A 26,308-nucleotide genomic window follows, 5' to 3' on the forward strand; every position below is an offset into this window, starting at 1 on the left:
CATCTCTTCCAAGTCCTGTGTTTTCCCACTTCTGCAGGCTGAGTCAGGAGTCCGAGTAGGTCATGGCAGATAGTTATTGGAAGGGATAAAAAAGCTGATGAAAGCGCTGCTCAGTTGAGCCGGCAGGATCAACACACAAGGTGCATACTGTCTGCAAAAAAAACCCTGCTCTTTCTGTTAGTGTGAAAATGTCCTTTCCTGCACCTGCTTTACACCCTTCTGACAGATAGTCCAATGTTAAGCAGGTCCCAGAAGCATGCCTGAGTCCCCTGCCAGTCTTCTGCAGTAAATAAAGACTCGCTGGTCTGAACCTGAGTATGTGGGCATGTCATTCCTTGAACATAGCAATGAGAAGTAGGAGGATTTCAGCAGAAGTCATGAGGCTAATAAGCATCCTCTGAATGTGGACAGTTGAGGGAGAAGCATGGTCATAGCTCTGTTGACAGGGTGAGAGAACAGTGAGCTCTTTTTAGAATTATTTAGTTATAAGTGTTGTTATACCTTACCTGTTTGCAGCAGCGTTTTTTGAGAGTAGAAACCTTGTTCAGGGGTACAAAAGGTCAAGTTTTCAGGAGGTTTGTGATACTACAAAATACAAAGTGTCCAAGACCGCAAGGGTTTGAGGCTCAAAAGAGCTTTGAGCTCAAAATAGCTTTGAGTGCAAAGAGCTGGTTGCTGCACATGACTTTCTGGTCACCACTGTCATCTTCCGCCAGCCAAATCTGATGTTTACCATATTGGTGCCAGTGTTCGGGACGCTTTAGCAACTTTCTCTTGCTTCCCAAGATACAAGTAATATTAGTGTTGTTTTTTCTTTTTTGAAAGTTACATGCACACTGCTAGACAATTCTAGCTCTCTCAATGCAAGCTAGCCCCTCATCCTCCAGCTCTGTGTCTCTCTTTTGTGACTGATCTTTCAGCTTTATCTTTTGAGATGTAGTTTTATACAGGATATGATGAAAGTACAGAAAAACTTTCAGATCTTGGTTGTTATGTGTAAAATGGATAGCAAGAGCTTCTATAAAGATCAGCTTTCACTTACTAGTCTGGGGGTGAATGCATTGGTGGGGATCCTTATTATTTGGATCGCTGCATTGTTTTCAGCTTTCATAAATTCATCCAGCTTTAAAGAGACATGGGGTTTGCTTTTATGCAGACAAAGCTCCTAAACTTCTCATTCACTCCAAGGAGCATATAAGAATTCACAGGGCTTTATTCATCTTGTCAAAAGCCTGAAGGGAGACTTTATTCTAAGGGAAAGAGAAGAGATAATTGTGAAAAATATGGCTTGGATAATTCCGTGTCTGCTGCAAAGAGCACAGGGTAACTGAACATGCTGCTTTCCTATAAAATAAGTGCCAGATAGATGTATTGTGTAGGAACTCAATGTGCAGATGCTGAAATAAAATCTGTCACTTTTGAAATGAAGCAAAGTGGGCAGTTACTTCACATGATCCCAGAAGGATTTGTTGTTTGTTTTTTTTCCCAAAACTGTTACGTTTCAACATACACCTTGTTAAAACTCGTGTATGTATTAGGAAAACTAATGTATCATTTTGAAGTTAAAAAACCCCAAACCTCAGAGTGTTTCTGTCTAAAAAATAACATCAAGATACTTCACAAACACACCAGAACACTGTTACATTTCAGTGTAATTCTTGTCTGTTAACAGGCTTTATGAAAACATTTTCATCTTTGGCAGAAGTTGCTGTTTCTTTTCAAAAGAGAAGAATTGGTTGGGCAGTTAGTGATTACAGCAGGGATCTACAGATGTGATTTTTCAATTCAGAAAGGAAATCCAGTTCTTTGACAGTATAGCCACTGCGTATCAGTTGCTATTGCAGAACAGTTCAATTGCTAATATTACATCTCACAGTTCAATGTCATGTAAAGGTACTTTTAAAACAAGTACAGGAGCATATCTGGCTGTTTCCTTGAAAAAGATCTGTAGATCATAAGTAGGACTTCATCACATGTAAACAATTGTTAGAAAGTACCTAATGAGATATGCTGGAAAACATCTCCCTTGGCTAATGTTTTTTGCCATTAGAAAACCACAAACCAAACATTAACCTGTTTGCTTTCAGTTTGTAACATTTGGTGTGGCTGATTGTGCTGAAATGCAAACCATTCCTTGGATTACAGGTATTTAGTGCAGCCCATTGGGTCTCCTGTTGAGTTTGATGTGCCTCTCAATCCATCTTGGTCCTCTGTCCTGGACCAGCCCTGTAGTCCTCTCCCTGTCAGATGGAGAACATGGAAATCACACACATCACCTGGACTTCTTTCAGATTATTAGGACAAAATATGAACATTTCACCAGAGAAGTCTAAATGAGATGAGAAATAGAACTTGCAAACTGAGTTGCAGCAGTTTATAGCAGAAGAGCACTTGGGGTTTCTTCTCTTTGATGGGGAGAGAGACCAATTTTATGTACTTGTTGTTTGCTTTTATCTAATGTAGCATGCATAACACCATATTGCAGGAAGCCCGCTATAGTTCTGACTAGTTTCTTACCTCCCAGCACTTCCCAATGCTTACAGGTGCTCCTCAACTATATGGTGGTTGCTTAGTACCTTCGGAAAATGGCAAAAATACTTCTCCTGTTTTGTTGCCACATGTTGGCACATGAGAAGTTAGTAATTACTGTTCTGTTGCCCTTATTGCACCTCAGTGCACTTGGTTATTCCATGTGTTACAGCCATTGCTAGTCCTGATACAGCTCAACAACTTTGAAATCTTGGATCCCTGCAAATATCTTCCAAGTTATGCAAGACTCTGAAGTTGCATAAAGGGGTAAAGCTTGGGAGGCAGACCCTCTGGGAACCGATTAGCAAATGTGATCCTGAGGAGCCAGTAGGTGATTTCTGGTGGAGACAGTTATCTTTTGTATTGGAAGGTTGCAAATTAAACATGGAAATTTACTGTTGCTGTGTACCAGAAAGCACGAGTACAGTTTATATGTCAGGTTTGAGCACATAAGCCTTGTTCACTAGCACAAGACAGCACTTAATTAAACACTTAGGAAAGAGATGGACTTTTACCTGTGATAAGGAGGGACTGGATTTAGTGACCCTGGAGGTGTCTCAACTGTTACTGTTTTTCAGACATTTTTCCATGTTCAGATTCCACATGGAGCAAGCAGCCCTGAGCACACAAGGAGAGCCAGGAGTAGTACATCCCTAGTTACAGCTAAATCCACTGAGGACACTTTTTCATGCAGTTTAGGCTTGCTGGCAATTACAGCTGCAGAGTAGCAGCCAAGGATGTACCCTGTTACACTGTGTTGGTTTTTTTTTCCCCTCTTCCCTTCATAATGCACATGCAGCTTTAGTGAAAAGAGGTTTCTTACAGCCACAAGACGTTCAGTCTTAACCTATCTCAAAACACATTATAACCTATCTCAAAAGAATTACAGTTCAGTGAGTGCTCCAAAACTTTCTTGAGGTCATGTAGGAAATTGTTGACAAAATGAGTATCAAATAGTCAGTAGTTACAGCTTCCAGATTTATATCTACCAGTTCATTTCAGCCTTTTTATAGGCCTGCATGTCCTAGGAAGCACATCACACATGTGTACTCACATCAACTCATTCAGTGGCACCAGTTAACTGTGGTCAAGCCAACACCTGCTGCGCAGCGGGGAGCAGCAGGATTGCATTAGAGGTGAAGGCAGCATCTAGGTGGTTGTGAGGCAGAGAGCATGAGCCAGCATGTGTATTCCTTCTCATCGGGTCTCGCTGTGGTCCCGAATCAGCTTTGCCTGTGTTAAGCACTCCTGATGAACAAGGCCCCAGCTGTCTGCTGCTGCTTTTACAGTGTCAAGGCAGGCTATGAAAAGTGTTGCACAACCCAGTATAATTTAACCACATGCTGAACAAATACACTTTTGAGAACTCTTTTGAAGAGATGTTTCTTAATTAATCCTGCAGGGGGTATAATATGTATATTTTTGAAATCCAGTTTTAGCATCATGCAATTAGCTTTTATAGCCTGAAGATTCTGATTTAAGACATTCTTTAGTTACTAATGGTAATCTGTTTTAATTAGAAATGCAAGTGTGTTTTAGATCCAAATGTATCTGAGTGGTACAATGTAAAAAGATGGTTCACAGCTAATACTAGTGAAGTGCCTCAAGTCTGGCATTGTTTGTGTGTTCTGTAGTTTGAACCCTGAGGATCAACAAGATATTCAAACACTGTGCTCAGCTGAAGCATGTGGAGACTGAATAGATTCCTTTAGGAAATAGAAGAAGTATTAATCAACAGGGATCCTTTCTAGGGAAGCAGGAGGAAAATCATAGGTTTAGGCAAGAAGGAAGCAAACACTTTGAATGTTACAGTAGTAACTTCAGCTCCACAATAGCAAAGCACAGCTCCTGCCAGGGCACAGGTGCTGAGCAGACAGCAGCATCTTAGTTGACTTTGTCTGAGTATTAGAGAAATTACTCAGGCTTGAACCTCCTGGGCTGCTCAGGGAGGGCTGTAGCTGCTCAAAGCTGTGCTGCTGTAAAATCTGGTCTAGTGCTGTGTCTAAGAAATGCCTCAAGGCCATCTAAAGGCTAATGCTTGCTGAACGGTCACCGCAGTCACTTGTCCTGGAGCTACTAAACTGTTCAGGCAGTTGGGTGTCTGTGATCTGATATCTTACACTGCAGTAAGAGATCACACGTATTTGACAAAATCTTTCCAGAATCAAAGAGCCTCTGCTGCTAGTCTAGTCCAGCCCTTGCTGTTGTGTTCAAGTGTTTCTTTCTCTTAATTACTTTGAAAGATGGGGCCAAAAGAAAGCAGCTACTCAGCAATAGTGAAGATGGCTTTTGTAATGATAATCACTTATTAGACATGTTGTTTGGTAAGGTGTTTTTATAGCTATTTGTGATTAGACACAGAGATGCAGCTGGGAATGAAGCAGTGCAGTTTATAATCAATGAGTTTCTCAGGACTGGCCTTATTGGGAAGGCTGATGGCTGAGTCCAAGCACTTGCACAGCTTCAGAAGGCTGAGACCTTGGCAGGGTGCTGCAGAGAGCTCTCCTGTTCCTATACAGCAGATGCTCTCTGAGATTTCAAGTTCCTGTCCCATCTTTCTTGCTGACGCAGATAGAGTGCAGTAGTGATTTCATCACATGAAATTTGATAAACTTGTTGACTGGCACCATGGCGAAGGTTCCTCACAGAACTGCTCCTTACCATGGAGAGCTGTCAAATGAAAAATCAAGACGTAGATCGCGGGAGCCTGTTGTGTGAGATGGAGAGCAATGTTCAGATTTTCCTACTTAAGCTGAGTAAATTAAAGCTTCCCACAAGTCTAACTGATGGTCTTAAGTGTGCAGTTAAAAGTCTCCAAGCTGCTTAGCCATTTCCCTGTGCTGTGTTCAAAGACCAAAACATCACAAGCACCAGCAGTTCTTATCTGTGTGTTTTATTTCCAAACCGCTGTTTGCATTTATTTCATTCATTACTTCTTTTAATTCATCCCAACCAGTACCTTTGCTGTGAGCTTGTATTTCCCGGTGGTATTTCTGGAGGATAAGAGCATGGAGGAAGCTGCTTTGGGCAGTAGCCCTGGAGGCTCCAGCTGCAGTGTGTCTGTCGTCAAACACCCCAACCTTGTTGTTCTTGGTGATTACCTGGTGTCCACTCTTGCCTGCACCACTTGCAACTTATTCTTGTTCCATTCTTTTCTTTTCAGGGGCTGTCAGAGCCTGAATAATTTAGGAGTGAACAAATGAGAGACGTTCATGGAGGACTCTGTTCTTACCTAGGCACAATTTGTCAAGCATGTAGATTGCCTTGGGTTTCCACTGCACCTACCACAACTTTACTAAGAGAAAAGCCCCCTTTCCTAGACATCTGTGTCACTCTTGCTTAGTAAAGTTATTCAAGATCAGCGCCTTTGGAATTGCTTGGTAAATGGACAAAGACTTTCTCTTTGCCCGGAGCTCCTGACAGCCTCCAAGTACCAAAGAGAACTCCACAGCACTAGAAAGCAAGAGACAGCTGTTGAATGTTGGAAGCTACTGCATTTGGCAAAAGAAGCTGACGCTAAGATGCACACAGTTGTGTTTGTTTGTTCTGCTTGTTTTCTGTGCTTTCTGAGCCCTGTGTGTGCCTGGAAAGTTTAATGACCAATCTCTTCTTTCTCAACATGCAGTTTTCCTTCCTATCCCCAAAAGCTTTTGGGTTCTGTTCTTGCTTTTTTTCCCCCCAAATTCAATTTATTTTGTCACTGATACTCTTCTGTTGTTCCCATGAGGAATTGTTTGGGTACATAGCCAGTTTCCTTTGAAATAGGGGACAAAATATGGTATTCAAATGTCGTCTTTCTCCCTCCTTTCCCCGCATTCAGAGTGGTCCACCTTGTCATAGAGGTTGCTCGCTTTAAGCATAAGGCAGAGTTGGCCTTAGCAACGAAGTCATTTAACTGACAAATGACTTCAAAATTCTTACAGTAGCTCAATTTGGGAGCTGCTGAATGAAGCTGACCCTTGACACTTTGCAAAAGAATAAGGCTTGTGTTGTGCTAACAGCTGCTTGGAAACCATGTGTAATAAAGTTTGGTTTTACGCCCATTACCAAGATAAAAGATGGTATTCACCTACTCTGGTACCCTTACACTCCCAACAGAGCAAAACTGCTTAGATCAAAGTTTAAAAGTCTGCTTCTATGTGGGTGTCTTAAGCATTTCACAGTTCCTTATGCTAAAAGTAACAGTATACTTGCGAAGGCCAGCAAATGCTGCTGCTCTTGTTCAGCTTCAAACATGACATTTTCCCTGTCATCATCCCATATAGGTTTCCATAAAGGTTCAGAGTTAGAACTTCTTTATGGAACATGCATAAGTCTCCTATCAAAATATATTGAGGGGCTTTGTGTTTGGGGCTTTGTTCTTTTTGCTCTAGTGCCACTTATTCTGGAAACTTCAGGGTTGGGAATTCATTTATTTTTGTCACAGAACGAGGACAGTGTAAATACAAAATGTAAAGTAGAACTTAGAAAATGCTTCAAGGATTTGTTTGACTAAATTGAAATAAATGTTGATTTATTCAAAAAAAAAAAAAAAAAAAAAAAAGCATGCCCTTTCTCGATCCTGTTAGTCGTGACTTTTTATTTCCTTTCTTTGCTGAAGCAATATGCATGCCTCTGGACTTCAGAAATCTGCTCTCCAGGCTGTGATGCATTACAGGAAGGCTGCTCCAACGTGTTCTCCCAGCAGATGTATGGAACTTGCTCTCGCTGTGCTCTGGGCTGGTCCAGCATGTTTGCTGGGCACAAACCCAGGGCACGAGAATGGGTGAATAAAATTGAGTGCATAGAAATACTGTGTCTGGCCTCAAACACTGCCATGTGGAGCAGCTGCTCTTTTTCTGAGCATTTCCACATCTTTGTATTCAGTAAAAACCTATTCTAAAAAGTTATTGCTTTGCTGGGGAGATAAGCAAAGTTCCCTTGAAGGACTTCCATCAGGCCAATAACATACCTATTTCATAGTATTTTGGGATAGGATCTGGCTAGGAATATCTCACCAATGGTTAGTGGATTCACTCTGTGAATGTTTGTTCTCTTATTTTTCCTGTCATGAACTCACAGCAGCTTATGCAAGGGATCAGATGGGACTCTGGAGCAGGATGAATTTTTCAAAATCATAAATGGAGAGAAAAAGGTTCAAAACCTCCCTTCAGAGAAATCAGAGACACCCATCACAGTTGTAAGCTTATATGGAAACCCATTTCTGAGCGGGATGCCTGGAGAAGAGGACTGAAGGTGTTCCAGCTGCTGTTCAAGGGCTTGGGGCCATGAAGTTGAGTTGCACACTTTTCCTGAGAGCCTCTTCAGAGGCACAAAGACATGTTCTGCCTTTATGTGCAGCAGCTCCTCGGTTAAATGCACGCCTGCAGGAGACAAGACCCTGCCCTGTATTCATCTGAGGACTTCCCTTCCTCTTTTTCTTGTGTCCTCCTTACAGTCACCTCTGACAATAACACAAAGTCCACATAAGGCAGCAGATACAATAGAGATTACTTCTGTAGCTGTTACTCTTACAAGGCACTCTTGAAACAGTAACAAAGTCATGTTTTATTTCAGCAGACTCTCTCTCCGTGGGTTCTCCTTGTGCTGTTTTTCTCCCTGGAGACCCAGCTCGCTCATTCAGCATGCTCTCAGGATTTCAGTAACTTCTCTTGCAAGGTCTCTTGAGACCATGCGCCTCTGTGCTGTTTCTCCAGGCTTTTGGTTTTATCTCACTCTTTGAAACTTTCCCAGAACTGCGGTGACTTTTCTCTGACCTTCAGGAACTGGAGCTCCCAAGCCCTGACACTCCGACTGGCACAAACAAGACCTGGAGACTACTTTGGGATGTCAGCTTTCCCAGCACATGCTGGATGAAAGCTGCATCTGAGCAACACCAGCTAAAAATAAAAGCTATTCAACTGAAGCTAATGGCGGGTTGCCATGAGTTATTGCTCATTAAAGTGAATTGTCAGATGCTTAACTTCTGCTAATCATTTCCTGCTGCGAGATCGGCCTGGTATGAAACACACTTGAATGTGGGAAGGGGATTCACAATAACTAAATTTAGCTAAGGGTGTGATTTCCTCGGGCTCCCTCTGTAGTTAATGGAAAGAGAGAGGCTCCTACAGGGTTCTTGCTCTGCATCACCCTGGGCCACAAGTGTGCACAGCTCGTTGACTGCTGAGAGCATGAGGTGAGCTGCTGCTGCCAGCAGCAAAAATGAGCTTCTCCAAGTGACAGTGTTTGCCCACCTCAGCTAGTTGAATGCTTGTTTTCTCCAGCTTAGGTTTTTACCTGGAAGTAATGATCAGGAAGCTGAATATTAAAACCATTTTCCAACCGCAAAACCTACATGCAAAATCCTCCAGGAGCATCCTCTGCTCTGCAGTGTAATTAAAGGGAACTCTGCAGATCATCCTCTAACTCAAAGCAGCTCTTCTTTAATGTGTGAGAAATATGAGCTATTGAAAAAGAAGCATTGAGTTCTGAATGTTGTGTGATTAATTTAGTTTTCAGTCCTTTTTTCCCCTGTTCTCTTTGGAAAGTTAGTCTTGTTTACATGTTGACAGAAAGTCAAATGTTGAGTTTTTACATTGCAGCAATTATCAAGTATGTCTGCTTTTAGCAGTGCAGGCTACTTTCTCTATTGGACTACAAACCTTTGCATAAAATATTTAACTCGAGACCACTCTTCTTGAGTTTGGAAAGAAGTCATTTCATCCACGTAAATGGAATTGTGAGAATTCTGCCAGATTGATTTGTGCCTTTTGATGTTACTTCCAGCTTGAAGCTTCAAATGATACTCCAAGACACAAGCAGAAAATTCAGTTGAACTTTCTCAGTTCTGCTCATTTCCAGGAGATTATAAAGATAGGGAGAACATTTGAACCTCAGAGCAGAATTTGAATTTGGATTTCAGTTGTGTAGTTTGAATGTGTCTTTACCCTCTGGTGTGAAATCGAGTCCTGTGTGGTCTCTTCTCATTTTTCGCTCAAGCCAAAGTATGGGGCAGGTCTGCAGTAGGATACACATACAGCGGCTGAGCAGAAGTGGAAGCCAATGGGGAGCGATGGAGGATTCCAGGGCAAGTTTTGCAATTCCATTTTGAAAAGAAATGAGCTTCCAATATAAAGGGTTTTTCAAGGAAGTTGTCCTCTACCTTTGTCTGACATGGGCACTGAAAATTTCCTCGTAGAATGTTCACTTACCTTCTTCTCTGGAACCTTTTTTGGAGGCAGTGCCTGAGGAGCCTGAGGAGACAGTTTATCTGTTGACATTAAAAGTTGTCAGATTCATTATTTATGTTGTTATGAAGTAGTGTTTTTACTTAAGGAATAACTGTAAAGTGACTTTGTATTATCTAAATGTTGTTGCCTCCCATATTTTTGCAAATCCATGCCAGGTTTTACAGGCTGAGTAGGCTCTAACACTAAAACCAGGATCGGCACTGTCATCTGTCTAAGCCACAAGGTTTTGTAACCCTGACTAGTGCCAATAAAAATGTTTCACTAAGTGTGTTTTAGACATTTAATATAAAAGCACAGAATAGACCAAAGAAGCAGTTTTCATACCTTGTTCTGCCATCTTTGCATCTGTCAAGTAGGACTTCATCCCTGAAGCCCTTGAGCTGATCCAAGGTGGCTCTCCTAGCAGCATTTCCCAAGGGAGAATATAAAACCTCAAGGAGCTGAGAGCTGGGAACTGGAACCTACAGTCTGCATGGTGAAGGAGATGTGCTTGGAAAGGGCAGGAGAGGGTGCATTTTGATGGTTTACATAATTCCTGTTGGTTTACTGTGAAATAATGCCATAGAGGCTTTGTTTTGTCATAGATGACACCTGCTTTCCAAGATTTCCTGGTACAGAGATTCCCATTCTCCAATCAGCAATAGCTCGACTAAAGACCAAGTTAGTCTTTCACCCACATCTGATTCAATTCCATCTTTGTCAAAAATGTTATTTTACAGGAATCACTAAATATGGAAAATGGGCTCTGTTGAGCACAGCAGAGCTGATTTATGTGCTCATCGGTCAGATTGTCATTATTGGCTTTCATTCATGAATGGAATTATTTCTACGAAAAATGTTGATTTAAGTGCACACGCTAATAGGGTTACAGAGTTCCCATTCTGGCTCATCATATTTGACTTCTGTGGAAAAGTCTTCCTCTCTCAGGCTGTTTTTCTGGGATAAGAAGTGGACCCATATATAAATCAAAAGATTTGCCTCACCTAAAGCAAGATCGTGCCCTGCCATGGTCACTTGTCTTCATAGCTGTATTTTGTATTAACTTCTGGTTATGGAAGCATGTTTCCTTACTGTCAGATATGATCTGTGATTAATATGGGTCAAAAAAGAGAAGCCTGATATTTTCTTTTGAGTTGCTCTGTAAGAAGCCTTTCCCCATTAGAGATCTGAGTCCTGTAGATGAGTCCACTGCTGCATGAGCCTGCTCAGACAGACCTCCCCTCCCATGCATGCTCTGGGGAACAGGGAGGTAAAAATAAAATGCCTGGTATTTATGTTCCAGCAGTAATTCCTACTGACTCAAATGGGAATATAACTGTCCCTCTAAAAGGGGTTGGTGAGATTTTTGGTTTTCCCTTTACCCAAGGTTGCACAGAACTGCAGCCTGCCATTTTTCAAGTAAAAAAGCTGTGCTTTTGTAGATGTCTGTTCATTTGGGCAACAACAACAAATGTTTCATGCCTCCAGCAGTGCAAAAGCTCTGAATGTTAAAGCTCTTCAGTCTGGCTGAGTATCTGTCACAGTCCTATTGCCAGAAGTTTCTTGGAGGTTTGCTCAGGGGTGTTTTGGAAACCATCATTTCTTCTGTCTGAATGAATGGTTTGGCCAGGAAGTCAATCTAGCCACACTAGTCTGCTGACCTCCCTACACCCACTGTGCTTCACCAGATACCTTTTTTTAGATATGTGTGTCCTAGGACATTGCTGGCAGGACGGCTGCTCTCTGCAGCTTTGCTGAGCTCTGAGGTTTCTGCAGACCCACTGCAGTGCGAGGCCAGCCACTGCTTTGCTGGTTCTTGTGGGCAGTGGTGGCTGCCTGAGTTACCATGCAATGTGCTGCTGCATCTTTTCCACAGTGCTCTCTGGCTTTTCTTAAGCAAACTTTCCGAACTGCTAAACCAATACAGTTTGCAAAGTACATATGTACTAGTGCTTTGCAAGAAGAACACAGTAGCATGTCTTTGTTTTCCGCTTGATCCACCTGGTGTCTGGATCTCAGGCTAATATCGAGTGTCATGATTAATGTTGTTTTTAGCTGTATGTGCTGTGGAAGCAGTGGAGCACACACAAGCACGCCTGAGGAGGTTGTCTGCAAAGTCTCTCCTGGCAGATTTTTTGTTACAAGTTTCTGTCTCACATTTCATGAGCTCTACCCTTCTTTGAGCTCTGGTCCTGCCTCTGCAGCCATGTCAGGGTGACCTGCTTTAATTGCAGAGGAAATCATTCTCAGCACGACTGGCAAACAGCAAGTGTGTCTTTGTCACAAATGTGCTTATATTTGCAGTTCCTTTAAAAAGAAAAGGAGAAAAAGTTATGAATACTGGGGGGAGCGGGGCATTTATTGGATAGTGCATGTTTGACAATGGTGGGAAGCGGGACGGTGGAGTGCTTTGTACATGTATAGGGTCCTGGATAGAGCAAACTCACCCCACCTTAAGGGGCTGTTATGGTGGGTGAGGAGCTGGGAGATTTATACCAGATGTTCTCTATGCCTCCCTGCCTATCCTTTAGCCAGCAGAGGCTACATTAAGATGTAAGGGCAAGATAAAGCCATGTTTCCAGTCTTGGGATGCATGGGCCAAGCGAAGCCCAGGCTGTCTCCCAGATGCCTTAGAGTGATCAGCCAGGACGCTTCAGCAGGCAAGGAGAAGGAAGGAGACTTCATATCTGCCAGGGCTGTGTACAGCATGGCATGACTGAGATTTTGTAATGCCTTGGTAAATACGCTTTTTCATCACCAAAGGCATGACCTTGAGTGGGAAAATCCAGAGACTTATTCAAGTGAAATCATTGCATAGGGTAACATGCTTCCCTCTGGAAACCTTCGGGTTGGCTTTCATCATGGCCTGTGACTCTGGAGGCCTGATGTTTGGTCTGATAATGATTTCCTGGCTCTAGGTTAAACTTTGGACAAAATCCCTGTAAGCCAGCAAGGTGGGCTGTGGGCCAGCTCGGAACTTGGCCTGTTTCTGCCCACCTGCAGCCTTCCTAGGGAGGACAGGGACAATGACTGACCATCACTTCCCTAGGACAGGCTTGAGCAGAGTGCTGCAGTGTGAGGTGCTGTGTGTCTGTCTGTGCCCCAGCTCAGGCTGTGCCGCCTGTGGAAAGGGGAGGGAGGCAGCAAGGCCAGGACCTGGCCCTGCTCTTAAAACCAGGGGTATTTCGTGGTGGAAAGGGAGGTTCTTGACCCTTCCATCGTGCACTTTTGGGTTTAGCTCTGCCTTGAGCCTGCCAGGCTGAGGTAGGATTCTGTGTCTCAGTAACAAGTCCTGAGGTTGTCCCAGGCTCCATTTAGCCTCCTATCAGCTCCCTTCCCTTACTAAGAGTTAAATTGGCAAGGTGCCACTGACTGGAGGTAGTGGTTTGGACTGTGTTACTTCTAAGCTGTAGTAGAAACCTCTCTGTACATTAATCAGCTGAGATGTGGGAAGATCAGCTTGTCCTCAGTTCTCTGCAACCTCACCCCCCGAGCCCAGTCCCACGCAAAGTCCATGATACAGCTGCTTGCCCCAAATCATCCCTGACAGTAGCGGCCTCCACAGAGTGATTGCTTCCAGCATTTCTCCTTCCATGACTTTAACCCAACTCCCTTTGTGCCAGTAGTTCCCCATATTAATCCTCTTGCAGTGGCAGTAGGAGCACAGGTACCTCAGGGCACCCTGCTTGTTGGAGCCCCTTGGCAAGGAGCCCTCAGGTGTCCCTGGTCACCTGTGGGACTTCTGATGCTGCTGGCGGGTTGGAGGGGTGAGGGCACTTGCAAAATCAAAATCTCCATCACGAAACCTTGACTTTTGCTGACACAAGGAATGCCAATAAACTGCTAGAGCATCACGTGAAGCCTGTGAGGGGACACTATCTAAAGCCTATCTAGTGGAAGATAAGCTGGCCACTGACAAATATTATCATGCACTAGTTGATTTAAAACCGCTTCATGTGCATGAAATAACATCAACAAGAGCTAGCTACACCCAGGCCTTTTTGAGATAAGACTGCTCCTATGCCCTTATGGAGGAATGTCAGAAAAAACTTAGCAGCTCCACCTGGGATCCGTCCATGTCGCAGACCCTCTCACACTCGCTCCTCATGTCATCAGAAGACAAATGGTTTGGATTTTCTTCCTGTCTGGGAAATGAACTTGGACTTCCTTTAGCTTGTTACAATTATTTCCGTATGTTCTAAAAATCTAACTTTTGACCTCAGATATGTAATAAATTATTGGTTCAACTCCTGACTGAGGCTGTCTATGGTTGTAAAATATTATCATAGAATCATAGAATAGTTAGGGTTGGAAAGGACCTTAAGATCATCTAGTTCCAACCCCCCTGCCATGGCCAGGGACACCTCACACTAAACCCTGCCACCCAAGATAATATAAAATATAAATATAATATAAAATATTGTAACTCTCATGGTCTGCAGTTTGCAAGCTGGCAGACTGAAATCTCTGCTCAGTGCATAGCCCGCAAGGCAGGCTTCAGTCCCTGCTCAATGCATAGTCCGCAAGGCAGGCTGCAGTCTGTGCTCTGTGAGCAGCAGCTCTGCTCAGTGGGGTAGGAGCTCTGCATACAGTTAGTAGAAACTGGCATCTAAAACAATATACATGATGATTCTCTGGGAGAGTGGCTCTCCTTCAGCATGTGTACTAGCCAGTATCTCTGACAATATTTATTGCTGAACTGAGAATGTCTAGATGCACCAGGATGTTTTCATGTGTCGTAACTTAGGGTTTTATTTTCTGCTGGGGCAGGTAAAAGATTTGGAGATAGCCATCCAAAAATGTTTAATAACCTCAGCTGGCTGCTTTCTGATGTAGTCTGAGATGTATCTTACAGGAGAGTGACAATTTCTTAATTCTGTTTAAAAAAAAATAAAATAATCATAAACCTTGTGGGATTCAACATCTCGGTCCCTGATTGCTCCTTTGGGAGGGAGTTGCCTTGCCATGGTTTCAGAAAGGTGAAAGCAGGGCATTTGTTCCTAAAGGACAACTGAGAAATCTGTGACTGTGACTTGTTTGTTTTGGTTTTAAGACTTCTTGACATTGGCACATCTTTGTTCTGTTGCTTTTGTGGGGAGTAAGGGAGGTTGCACTCATTTTTATGTCTAGTCTGAACATGCGTATCAATAATTGGCATTGGATACAGTTCAGTAGAATCTCCTGCTTCGATATGATGGAAATCTTTTTAAATTTTAAGCCTCCCTTGTATCTCCTTCTTTGGAGCTTCCTTCAGTTTGAACAATTTGTCACTTTTGTAAGTGTTCATTCCAGTTTCTCAGTTCTAGGGAAGGTGTGAAGTCTTCTGACAAATTGCTTTCAGGGGCAAAGGAGGTGATTTTAAGGTGCTTCAAATGACCTTAAAAAGTTAATAAGTAGTCTAACTAGCAGTCATGTCGTTGGGTCTGGCAACAGCTAAGAAATATTTATGGACTTGGAACCTGACGAAGTGTTGGTGACTGTCAGGTTTCCTGTAATAATCTTTTTGTGCTTATTTTCTTCCTGGCAATTCATGATGAAGTATGTGGGAAGACGATGAAAAGTTCAGCACTTTGCATGAAATTCAAGCTTTCATCAAAAACTAGATAACTTTGCTGTCTGTGATCTTTCTAAGGACAGATAAGTGTGGTGGGAAATGAGAAGAGTGTATAAGATTGTGAAAAATTCCTGTTGCAGGGCATATTTCTCTCTCTAGTGCACAATGAAGTTTACACAATGTCCATAGGTCACAAAACCTTTCATCAAGGCAGCTTGTATTTTCGTGCTTAGGACTGCTAAGTGCTCGGTGTGCACTAGGAAATAAAGGAGGTGCTGGTATGAACTCTCACCTGCATTATTTTCTTCCAGACGCATATTCAGTCTCTTCCAATGACAACGGGGGCAAGTCTGATTCAGTGGCCAATTTACAACCTCAGCCATCCCTCAACTCCATCCAGAGTTCTCCTGGCCCCAAACGCTCAACCAACACCCTGAAGAAATGGTTGACTAGTCCTGTGCGCCGGCTGAACAGCGGGAAGACCGAGGGCAACATCAAGAAACAAAAGAAGGTACGGGATGGTAGGAAGAGCTTTGACCTCGGCTCACCAAAGACTGGAGATGAAACTACTCCTCAAGGAGACAGCGCAGATGAGGTGTGTATTGGTGTTTGTTGAAGGAAAGACCATATCTCTGATAGTCTCTTCTGTGGTGTGTGAGTCATGCTTGAGTAATTGGTTAGTTCCTTTAGTGTCTAGAGAGAACAGCCAATCATGTAAAATTGCATGAATTGAAGCTGTGTTGCAAATAGCATTGTTATCCAATGAGCAATGGAATATATAGGAACAGCATTTCAAAATTTACATATATTATTGTCATTTGACTAGATTTTTTTTAATAGCCTATTAGAAAGCTGCCAAGGATAGGAATGAAGTTATTCTTGAGCAGCTTGATCACTTTTTATGATCACTGAGGTTCATATCACCTTTATCCTACCATGGCAGTGTAATTCCTTATTGAAAGAAAACACTCAGAGAAATAGTCATGTTTCTGTTAAATCTGCTATGCATTTGTAGCCACAGTTTCTCTGCAGGCATTTTCTTTGCCAGAATGGCTCTTTCCTGATACAGCGAATAAAGAATTACAAACCAAAAACGGAGAAGATACCAACTGAAGACAAATAGAGGAGCACATTTAAAACTGTACATTGAGCTGTTCTCATTTACATAAAAAAATACTTTTCCATCACCACACAGACAGCTGTAACTGCCTTAGCTGCTTGGGTTACCTGTAAATGGTATTTCTGTAACTCTCAGAATGCACCAGGGTTAACCAGCAAAACCTTATGTCTTTATTGCTTCTCTTCTGTGATGCTTAGCATTACCTGCAATTCTCTCCACCCAATGCAATATTGAGCCAGTAGTAGTATTAACAGACTCAAAGCCTAGTGGTAGGGCTTGGATATCTACAAAGATAAAAGAAACCTGTCATTGCTCCTAATTATATTTAACTTTTCTTCAGAAGAGCAAGAAGGGTTGGGGAGAAGATGAACCAGATGAAGAGTCTCACACACCTCTTCCTCCTCCTATGAAGATCTTTGACAATGATCCAACCCAAGATGAGATGGTAAGGCCTCCCCTGCTATATTAATTTGCTGTTTAGATGCATTTCTTGCATAGCTGTCTCACAGTGGTTTTGCAGTGGTCTTCCAGTATCCAAGGCCTAGACTTGTGATTTCAAGAGACTCCTATGAGCAAATCATAATCTACTACCTTTCACCAACTGAATTTAGAAATAGTGCTGGATAAGCAATTTAGCTCTGGCATCCCATTTCATGACAGGTCAGTCATGTTCTTGTGTTGTCTATGGTCAGAAGTTTCATTCAGGCTGGTAACGCGTGTTCTCCTCATCTGTTTTAAAATTGCTGTTGGTGTTTGGCAGTAGCAGCAGAAACAGTACCTGGTGGCAGGCTGGGCCTGAGGAGTAGGACAGATACTGGAGTTGGCTTGAATCCAGAAATACCACCTTTACCAAGTGTTAGATAGCTTGGACTCTCTACTCAGGCTTTGCGTGTGATTGGGGTCCAGGAACACTGCCAGTTCATGCCCCATGATAGATCCTACATTCTGAAGTGCTTTAAAACCTGCAGATGGAAAATCCTACTGAGTGCTATCATTTGGCATTTTCAACATACGTGGCTGATCATCATTGAATGTTCCATAAGCTCCGGTTAGTTCAGAAGCCCACAGAGTATCTGAAGTCCCTCTTGGGACTATGGTCTGCCCATATTTGTGCACCATGCTGGTGGTGGTAGTTCTCTGATGTTAGCTAGGATGTCTTGAATTTGCTGTGGTAGATGTGCAGTGGCTTGCAGAATCCTCCAGTTGGTCTTTTGGACTTGGGATGAGAATTTGTGAATATCGCTGCATATTCTTGTAAACTGTGGTTTGCATTCACAGACAGTGTGGTCCTGTCTGCATGTGTCCTCCCCCACCCTTTCCTGGTGCTGTTGTCTCCCTTGTAGAAATCCATCCTTCTGTTTCCTGCTGACATCTGTTTTTAGCACTGCCACTTCTGTATCTCTATCCTCTGATTGTAATTACTGCATGCAAAGAAGGAAGGGTAGGGGAGATAGATTAATAATTGTTGGAAAAGAAAAACAACCCAGAATGCTCTTAGGGAGGGTTCAGTCAGGAGTTTAGAAATACAAAGAGAGAAGGGTGCAAATATTTCTAGGATTCAAGGAGCAAGAGTGATGGAGGAAAGGCTTTGGGGGCTTGCTGCTAATCTGTCAGGAAATATTATGACATTGTGGTGGCAGCAAGACCAAAAGGAAGCAGCTGGAGTTGTGGACTCCTGCCCTTTGAGTGCTATGTGTGCTGCTGTCTATCTGACGAGGGGCAGAGGCGAAAGGCCGGGGAAGCAGAGCCATGGTGGATCTTTGCCCAGCACAATAGCAGTTGCTCCTGGCTTCTTCCTGGTGCTGTTTTGCTAGATGTTTTGGAGATAGTTTGCTTAGAGAAACAAAATTGCTTTAGTTTGGGTCACTGGTTTTGATTTTTTAACAGGCCATGTGATTTCAGTGTTTCTTAAATACGTTTATGACAGCATCAGTGTTGTGGAACTAACCGCTCCAGACATCTGAGCTTTATAGAGCATTTCAGCATCCTGATTCTTCACCCGCTCCTAAACCAGGAGATTAAATAGAGCAAGATGAAAGCCTTTATCTATCTCTTTTTCTTCCCCTACTCACTTTTCTTCGGGGGGGGGGGGGAAATTAAGGTCACAAACATGGCTTCAGAATTCCCTGGCACAGGAATACCATGTTAGCAATGTTTGAGCCTTGCTGGAGCCAAAAGCTCTTTGATGGTGTTAACTTGGGCCCAGCTCTCTGCTCATGCCCTGCTTACAGGCATAGGCTTAGATTGGACCAGCAGCAGCGTGGGGAACTAGCAGTGATAGGTAGGAGATGTCTACATGGTGCAGGAGATGGCACCTTTCTCTGAGCCCATTGGCAGGACAGCAATCGTGCTTTGCTGCTCCAAGAGGCTCTTTAGAAAGGCAAATTGGAAGATCTCCTCATATTAAAAATTCAAAATTTGCTTCCTGGGAAGCAGAAATACCATTTTTTAATTTGCCCCACAAAAGCCCAGACTCTCGTCAATCACAGAAGAGTTTTATTTAACCCAGAAAGACTTGTATGCAGCAAATGTTTCCATGCTTCCTTCAAAATCCTGCAGTTATTTGCTGTTCAGAGATATTGAGCAATTTCAGTTAAAAGAAGTGAGAGCAGCAGCTGTTTAGTGCCTCCAAAAATGGGTCTCCTTTTGCTAGAATGGTTATGTTTGAGAGTTGTTGTCCATGTATTTGTCCAGTATCTCGTCAAAGTCCAGATTTTCAGTCTTTTTTTTTCCTAGACACGTCTGTCTGCATTGGAGGTGAAACAGCCTGTCTGAATTTTTACATTTGTATGAGATACCTACATTACCAGCTTAATTCCTCAATTACCAGCCTGATTACCTGTAGTTTTTGTTGCTGTAATTAGAACTGTTAATTAGATGTATTATTTGTGAAAGATGAGTTGATGAGTGGCAGGCTGTTCACACTTCTGATCTGTCACAAGGCTTGTGGTTGGGATTGGGGTCCTTTGCCTTTTTTTTTCTCCTCCTGGGGCTGTGTCACTCAACACGAGCAACCTCCCCAAGGGGCTGCTTGAAGAGGTGGCCAGCTGCCTAACTTCTGCCATCACATTTCCACATCTCACTCCCCAGCACTGTTTAATCTCAGTTGCACATTCGTTGGCACCTGCACAGTGACTTCGCTGAAATAGCTGCTCTCCAGAAGATCTTTATTAAGCAGCTGAGAGATTAATAAGCTTTTAAATAATTTTAATGCAGAATTTAGCCATGCTTTCGTCTGTCAGCCTGCCAAAAGGAGGTTATCAAAGGGCTCACGGTTTTAGTCAGTGCTTGTATTTCATTCAAAAGAAATGTATGTACAGGTGACCTAATGAATACCAATTCTCATAGTGAATGAGTGGATGAGTTTGGGTTTTCAAAGTGAGATCTCTTAGGACAAAGAGTGAAGAGGCCCTTACAGAGCAAAACGTTAAAGTAGAATTGAATAGTTCACACAGAGGCCGATCTTTATGGCACCGTGGGGGATGCTAGGGTACCACACTGAAGAAGAGTCTTGGTGTTTCTGGAGATGTGTAACAAACAACAGCTATTAGCTGTGTCTGTCTGGATGCGGAGACATCCAAAGACATTACATGATGCCAGGCACTGAAAATGGAACACCTGCAACCAACAGACAGGCATAGAGAAGCAAGATTGAAAATATTGTACCTACAGTCAATAGAGAAAACGCTCCAAGGAGCGTTTCTGCCCTCCTGTGCCAGGTAGCTAAGATAGATGAGATATGTAGGGGTATTTTCTCTCCACTGATTGCAGAGCAGGGAGAGGAAAGATACGCATTTTAAATGGCTAAAGTTACATGAATGGGAGGTGTCATCTGAGTTCACTTGGAGCTGCAATTGATCTGTGGGGAAGGAAAGGGGAATGATTTGTTCCCCCCACCTCCCTCCTCTATTGCCTGTAGCTCCATGTGTACCTTGTACTTAACTGCATTTATTAAATATGTATGTATGGGGGAGGGGTAATTTCTTACATCCACGGTAAGAAGATCAATTTTCTGGAGCCTGTGAGACCGTAGATGACTTAGAAGGAGGAACCAACAGACATTAAGAATATTGTAGCCTTCTGCAAATGCACTTCAGTTCTTTGACACTCTTCCCAGCCTTGGAATTGCTGCAGGCAGATGTGCAGCCAGAAGTGGATGGCAATTCTGTGCTTGCCTGGTACGGCAACACCCCCTCACGTGACCATGCATGTGGTCCTCTAACCCTCCTGCTCCCCTTCCGCATTTGTTCTCCTGTCTCAGAAGCTGCTTCACTGACTGCTGGCTTCCTCCTCCCTTCTCATCCTGCTAACTTGCTTTTCCTTTGCAACCTGGTGTCTTGCAGTCCTCTTCTTTGCTAGCTGCTCGACAGAGCTCCTCCGATGTCCCAACTGCTGCGGATCTTGTCAGTGCAATAGAAAAGTTGGTCAAAAGTAAGCTGGTAAGTTTAGTGTTGTGAAAACTGTGTGCACAACAGGCCTAATATGACTCTAGGGAAGTGCTTTAAAGTCTGCCTCTTGTTTCTGGTTTCCTTGCTTTCCACCTTCACCTGCTATGCTTTTATTAACCCTACATGCTCTACTTCTCAGTAGAGTGTCTAATGTTTTAACTCCTCATGTGAGATGAAGCCTGTATCTCACATTGTTAAGTGGGCTCTGCACTGCAGAGTCAAAACACACTTCTGGAGCAGGCTTTGCAGAACATGAGGTACTGTACTGTACTCTTTCTGGGGTCTTGTTGATACTCAAATATTTTACACAATGGGATGTTTTGTTTGTTTTGTTTTAAAGGTTGTTCTGAGGCACAGGAGTTCTACTACCCAGCATATGAGTTTGTTTGGTATTCTGGCTTCCCTGAAAAGATTCTCTAAAGAGTAGAACTGCTTGAAGTATCACAGCTGTGCTTTCATTTTACAAAGATTCCTGTGTCACTTTTAATCTGCCTTGTCAACATTTTCTGACAGGGGGTGGAGTAAGCAATAAGAGTTCTCTGGGTTTGATTTGTTAAAAAATTTCAGTATTGTGCACGCTTCGTGTCTGGTCCAGTGTCTGTTGGACAAGGAGTAAATCCTGTTTCTATCTTGGCTTCTCTTAAGTTTTCCCTGAAACAGTTCAAAATGCTAATATCAAAGGTAAACATTTTTTGTACATGTCCCAGGACCTCTAAAACTAGATAAATGCTTGCTGTGAGCAAGTTTAACTTAATTAACCAGTCAGAACTAAAGCAGGTTTATGATGAGCCTAAAAGGCTCATTTCCTTACATATACTGGAAGGATGAAGAGTGTAAAAATGGAAGAAAAAGCCCCACTCTGATCATTAAATTACTGTAATTCTTTGCACATAGCTTTATCTAGCGAATAATTTCAGAGGGTTTTGGTATTTTCTTGGTTCGAGATGTCGAGATGACATGAAGATAGTCAGCATTCATAGGCTGCTTGATAAGGAGTAAGTGGTGAAGAAACTCTGAGACATGGGAAACTGAGAGGGACATTCCCAGAAAAATTTACTCAAAATAGTTTTATTCCATCGAGGAGCTAACAAATTGAAACATATTTTGTTAATCCAGTTAGATGTATTTTCAGAAAATATTTTATTTTCTCTCCCCTGCATGCAAGCTGTTAGGTCACTTGCAATTACTTTCCAGGGATTTGGTGGAAACTAATTATTTTGGAATGTTACTATGCATCCATCTGTTTCTGTTTCATGTTTTACTGTTGGAAAGTCCTCATCTACTCTTTGGCAGAGAAACGCTGACCACGTGTAGCCTAACACTGGTTGTGACCGAGACACCAAGATATTTTCAGGTTGTTTTGAAACTGGAAGAGTTTTCTCATCCTGTGGCTATTGGAACATCTTTTTTCCACTTTCTACCAGAGGACATCTTCTCTGTTTTAATGCATTGGGAGTGGTGTCTTACACCAGCTTGAAACTAGTTGTGTTATATATTGCTAAGTCCTGCAGGAAAGTTGCTGAATGCTCTGCTTGGTTTTAGACTACAGTGTTGATTCCAGAACTGACTTGAAACGGAAGTAACAGTGATGCTGGAGTTCAAGGATAATGTTTATTCTATTGTTCTTTGGGGCTTTTTTAGACCCTTGAAGGAGGATCTTATCGAGGAAGCTTAAAAGATGCCACTGCCTGCTTAAGTGAAGGAATGGCACCTTCAACTCCCCCAAGAAACCTTGAAGAGGAACAAAAAGCCAAAGCAATGAGAGGCAGGATGTAAGTTTGTCTTTCTGAAATACACACCCAAGGAGGACACATAGCTGCACTGAAAAAATACCTTGTAGTCAGTGAATGAGCATGGAACTGAGAGTAAAACTGTGTTCTGCTTGCTTTTGCTTTCTTAACCTGTAAAAATAATTTTAAAAAGCCCTTGCACACCCAGGAAGTTCATCATCACACTTTAAAATGTAGCTTTTACCCCAGATAGCAAATACCTGTTGCTGTGAAAGCCTCTGAACAGCTAGACAGGTATTACTGAGATGTTTACTTTGGTAATTACTGCATTGCCAGGGGTAAAATCAGCTCTTAAATGAGGATATGTGGTTAACCTTGCTAGCTACCCTCAAGGAAAAGAACAGAGAATCCCACTAGGATTTTTTCAGTGAGAGAATATTTTTTTACCTTAGTTATTAGCAAAGATGGGGCAGAATTCAGATGTGTTTGTAGTGGAAACACACCACTGAAGAGGAAGTTTCATTTGGGAAACCCTCATGTTCATTATAATTGAAGGGGAAAGGGATGGTGACAGCTCCTGGAAGTTTTTTGATTATTTTTTTATGTTACCAGTACTCTCCCTTAAATATAACAAAAATAACACTTGTGCCTTCAAAGCTTATCATGATCAAAGCATTTCTTAAATGCATAGTTCAGCTGAAATATATTGGGGAAAAAGAATCAAGAATTATATGAAGGAGAGCTGAGGTAGCTGTTTTCTTTGTACTGCCTCTTACATTAACAGTGGCAGATATAAGGGAAAAGTAGTGGTCCATGCAGGTCTCACTGGCGTGTGGGAAGGTGAGAGGTGGAAGAGCAGCAGCCTGTCTGGGAAAGATGCCAAGCGGGGAAGGAAACGAAATCAGGGGAGAACAAGGAGGTAGTTAAAACTAGAAGAGGAAGTAGGAGCAGTGTTGGAGGACTGTGAAAGCCATCATTTGCTCCTGCAGTTTGCTGTAGGAAGCCAGAGAAGCAATACAATGAGGGACTGGGTCAACTTTCAGCAACAGGCAGGGACATGGGACTCCTAGGTGTGTTTCAGAATGGAAGTTTTCTACTAGGGAGCCATCAGCCTTTCTGCAGGGACCACCTCTGCGCACACCTGTCTCCTAAAAGCCTCTCAGTATCGCAAGTTCTTGGGTTTCTCTGGTAGCAATTCATTAATTAGATAACTGGCAACTAACTGCAGGTCACAGTTTTAGTGCAGAGACCTTTGCCACTGTAGGCATAGATACAGTAAGGCTTTCTAGCATGCCATGCTTCTGGCGGGGGGCCTGGCAGCGTGTTATGTGTAATTACTGGCTGCCTACATCCAAATTTCCTAAACACCAGGATGCTTAGGAGCACCTGCTAGTGGCTTTCAGCACAAGACATCTGTCTCCCTGTTAGCACCTTTGTGTCTGTGTTCTGTACCTCGCTGGGTTTAATTTCATAGCCATATGAGGCAGCTTAGCTCCAACTCAAGCTGTGAGCCCACATTGCCCACAAAACAGCAGCTGAATCCTTGCATGGGCAGCATGGGCATGCCAGCAGTTAGCTCTGGTGTTCAGAAAGTCCAATTCCATCAGGCTTGAGTACTGCATTTCTATGAGCAAGAGTCTCATTGAATAGTGTTTTTCAGTATAAATTTAATACAGTGTTACAAAGATATCTAGATACTCAGAAGTGAGGAGGCTCTACCGTTGTTCCAGTTCATGCAATTTTAAATATAGCTGTGTAGTTAATATATGCTGGTGACCAGGGCAGGCACTTCCCAAGCAACTGCATGCCCTTGCTTCATGTTATCAGACGAGGAGATGAGTGAACTTAAAATTTTGTCATTCTGCATCTTAGAAACCTTTAATTTGTGAGTATTTCTTAAGGTACTGTCTCAGGTAGGCTGCAGAGAACTCATAGAGATGGTCAAGGTTGATTTTTCTGCTGTTAGAAGAGAGGAGCTGGGGAAGTATTGGTGGTGAGTTTAAGGTAAGCAGTGGATGTGCAGACCCTGGTTTCTAATAGAGGTGTAAATTTGCAGGTTTGGTCTGATCAGCTGGTAGACACCTGGTCACTGCACTGATGTGTAATTCACACCCACCTGTCTGCATGTCCTGCAGCATTATGTACTACAGGTATCCACTGCTTCATTTTTAGAGCAGGATTTTGCCAGGTGGACCCTTGCAGTACCTCAGACCAAAGGAGAGTTGGTGCGCAGGTGGGAGAGGTTCTTCCCATTCCCTCAGCAGCTCTCTGTGTCTGTGGGGAGTAATACAGACTGAGGTGGTTCAAGCCAGAAAGTAACCTCCCAGAATGCTTCCCTGGGCAGAGAAGACATGGCAAGCTTTTTGCAAGGGCACGGTAGGTCAGCCAGCGAGAGGGACTGTACAGCATACACTTGCTCAGGCCACATGCTGCTGCTTTGTAAAAGAGCAGCCTTTTGCCCCGCGCATGTTTACTACCCAGGCACAGAACTTGGCAGGGCACTTTGATAAGCACAAGCATCTGGCATAGCTGCTACCAGCCGTGCCTTCTGCCAAGGGGACTGGATATCCCTCTGAAATGAACAAGAAGCTGTTCGACCTCTTCCTGCCACGTGTCTTACAAATCTCCTCTGCTCTGTTCGAGCAAGGGACATGTTGGGAGCACAGCAGGAGCAGGATTTATCTTCTTAGTAACCTCCCATAACTGATACTTTCATTGCAATGCCAGTCTACTTCCCTCCTCATCCCCCCCGATATTTTCGACCTGGTTTTTATCTTAGCCCTGTTTGCCGTCAGCCCTATCATTTCAGTCTGCTGACTGATGTGAATGGGGTGATACTAGACAAGAAAGTATCCCTCTATCTTGTTAGCCTTGTTACTGCTGCAGTGAACTTGAGTCAGATGGAGTTTGTCACGTGCCAAATGTATGTATTGGCTTAGCTGAGAGGCAAACTGTCTGCAGCAAGCTGTAACTTTTTGAAATTGTCCTCGAAAGAACATTATGTGATTAGTCAGTTTGACTTGTAAAAGGAAGAGCTTTTTTTCAGCTTGCTGTTGTTTACATGCATGAGGCCTTCATTAGATGACTCTCCTACACAGGGTTATTACCTCTCAAATCAACATGAAGCATTTGACACCCACACATAGATTACCTAGTCTGAAGGATTAAGCTCTTGGTTATGACGGGAGAGGGGACTTGTTTTCCAACTGTTTCAAACTCCTAAATTAAAACTTAATTGCTGAAACCTGGGCAAAGCCAGAGAGACTGGGGCAAGAAATCCTCTCCTGTTTGATGTAGAATGAGTCAGGACATGTTTCCATCGCTGTCAGGGGCACTGCATGGGGGGTGAAGGAGAGTGAGAAGAGGTAGTACAGGCAGATGGTTGTGCTGCTGCTCTTGCAGCATCCTGGGATGTGGGGGGGGAAGAGGGATAGGAGGAAAGAGTGGTTAAGAGAATTGGAACTCTGACCTGAAATGTGATGTTTTTGTCATTTCCATTCCACTGAGCTGTAAGTGAGAGAAGAGTGATTTGTGTTATGTGGCCTGGATGATGATAGGGTTTCATGAGAGATAATATGTGATAAGAGGAGCAAACAGTAACATCAAGGAATAGGGTCAAATATGTGTGTTTTCTGTTTTAATTTAGGTTTGTCTTAAATGAGCTCGTACAGACTGAAAAAGACTACGTCAAAGACTTGGGAACTGTTGTGGAGGTGAGC

General features: G+C 43.0%; 1 protein-coding gene across 5 annotated transcripts in view; it reads left to right on the forward strand.

The window, feature by feature from the left end:
* The window catches only part of KALRN (kalirin RhoGEF kinase), a gene marked incomplete at its 5' end in the record, with an annotated part of 522,231 nt that overhangs the window by 450,380 nt on the left and 45,543 nt on the right, over nt 1-26,308 (forward strand). For 2 of the 5 annotated variants that reach the window (XM_080620947.1, XM_080620948.1), the window contains 5 exons: nt 15,603-15,886; nt 16,752-16,856; nt 20,755-20,850; nt 22,501-22,631; nt 26,236-26,302. In XM_080620947.1, coding sequence (XP_080477073.1) covers nt 15,603-15,886; nt 16,752-16,856; nt 20,755-20,850; nt 22,501-22,631; nt 26,236-26,302 — 683 coding nt within the window. The remainder of the gene's footprint in view (nt 1-15,602; nt 15,887-16,751; nt 16,857-20,754; nt 20,851-22,500; nt 22,632-26,235; nt 26,303-26,308) is intronic. The other 3 variants (XM_080620949.1, XM_080620951.1, XM_080620950.1) reach the window with 2 other exon arrangements.

The sequence above is a fragment of the Psittacula echo genome (assembly GCF_963264785.1).
Source record: "Psittacula echo genome assembly, chromosome: 6".
NCBI lineage: Eukaryota > Metazoa > Chordata > Aves > Psittaciformes > Psittacidae > Psittacula > Psittacula echo.